We start from the raw sequence: 1,818 nt of genomic DNA on the forward strand, positions 1-1,818 counted from the left end.
TGGAGACCGTCTCGGCCTACAAGTTCTACCTGGCCTTCGAGAACTCGCAGCACACTGACTACATCACCGAGAAGCTCTGGAGAAACGCCTTCGCCGCCAGCGCCGTGCCCGTCGTCCTTGGCCCCCGCAGGGCCAACTATGAGCGCTTCATCCCCCCCGACTCCTTCATCCACGTTGATGACTTCCCCAGCCCCCAGCTGCTGGCCACCTACCTGAAATTCCTCGATAAAAACAAACCTAACTACAGGAGGTATTTTGCCTGGAGGAAGAAGTACGAGGTCCACGTCACTTCGTTCTGGGACGAGCATTTCTGCAAGGTTTGCGAGGCTGTGAGGGCAGCCGGGAATCAAATCAAGACGGTACGGAATCTGGCCAGCTGGTTTGAAAGTTGATGTTGCTGGCGGGGGGGGGCTAAACCTGTGCCAGCAGTGGGCTGCGCGAAGGCATAGGGCAGGATGAGTCTCGTAGAGATCGTTAGCTGAGGTAGTAAGCAGAAGGCTGTGTTATCAGTGAGAGAAGCATACAGGAACAGGTAAACAAGATGTGAAAGGAAGATTTTTATTAAAGTGCAAAACTATGGAAGTACAAAGAAATACGAGGCAAGACGATTCTTCAAGAGCAAAGTCAGATTTCCAGAAGTCATACAGGTCTGAAACCTTTGCAGCTGTGCATAGCTCGACATAAATAACCGATGCCAAGTTCTTCAGCCGTACAGCTGAAACCAATTTTGCCGGCTATGACAGCTTCCTGGACCGTGAAACTTTCTTCTGCTTACAGGGGATACGTGATCAGCACTGGCTTTCCGTACTCTGAAGACAAAAGCGAATATTTTAGACAGTGATTATTATGCACGTGAAAGCTATTTGCAGACAAATTCTGAGCCGCAAGTGTTGAATGTAAGAATGTAATGATACAGTAGCACTTTTTAGCAATGTTTGAAATTGCAGCAGCCAACTAATAATGCTTTGAGCCAAATAATAATTCCATTTAGGAAAAAGTGTATGGAGGGGACTGGATCCAAGTGGAACAAACAGCTCAGATGATGTAGAGTATTTCTTCGACTGTGTACCAGAACCACAGGCACGTTTATCCCGTATGGAAGTGGAGAACGGCTTTAAGTACAGGAAAGGACAGACTGTAGAAAAAAGTTGGAACATTTCCACCCTCCCTTTTTTCAGGAATTAGAAAATGTTTACAGGAGTCTGCATGTTCTTCTCTGCAAAATTGCTGCCATACAGGAAAAAGCAGGGAAAGGCTCAGAACTACAGGGATTTTTTTTACTATATTGAATATGTATACAGAAAGGCTAACTTATTTCTCTAGTATCATTAGACTGTCCTGTTGTATAGTGATTCTTTTGGTTTATGGCACGCATTTTTAAAAATTCTGCCAGGTGACAGAGTTCTCAACACCGCTTTGCTGTTTGTAAAATAATAATTGCTAAAAAAACCCAACCCAAAACTCAAGTCCCAAATCCCTGCCTTTCAAAAAGAAAATTACTGTGAGAATGAGATCTAGACTGTTGTTAAAATATGGATTGTGTGAGGAAAGAATATAAAAAGGGAAAGATTTTTTTTTTCCTTTGGTTTTGAGACCATCTCAGTTTTTTTAATCAATAAATTGGTTCCTAAGATAAAACTTCTTTCTCTCGGTGCTTGCCGGGAACATTTGTGATAGTTACTCCTTTTCAGGCTCTGCCATTTTGCTGGATTAAGATCTTCCTAATAGTCAGCATATGGTTACTTTTTGGTTACTTGTAATCTTGCATGGCAAAATCCAGAAAGAAACTTCACTTGCAATTATTCGTCCTCATGAAGT

At 43.2% G+C, this 1,818-nt stretch overlaps 1 protein-coding gene across 1 annotated transcript; it reads left to right on the plus strand.

Annotated features, from left to right (window-relative positions):
- Nucleotides 1-5: 5 nt before the first annotated feature.
- Nucleotides 6-392, plus strand: FUT4 (fucosyltransferase 4 (alpha (1,3) fucosyltransferase, myeloid-specific); the record flags this gene model as incomplete). Its single annotated transcript, XM_010283897.1, has 1 exon — nucleotides 6-392. A coding segment is annotated over one exon (387 nt), but the record flags the coding sequence as incomplete, so codon positions are not given.
- Between the last annotated feature and the right edge of the window lie 1,426 nt (nucleotides 393-1,818).

The sequence above is a fragment of the Phaethon lepturus genome, unplaced genomic scaffold (assembly GCF_000687285.1).
Source record: "Phaethon lepturus isolate BGI_N335 unplaced genomic scaffold, ASM68728v1 scaffold53253, whole genome shotgun sequence".
NCBI classification, from domain to species: domain Eukaryota; kingdom Metazoa; phylum Chordata; class Aves; order Phaethontiformes; family Phaethontidae; genus Phaethon; species Phaethon lepturus.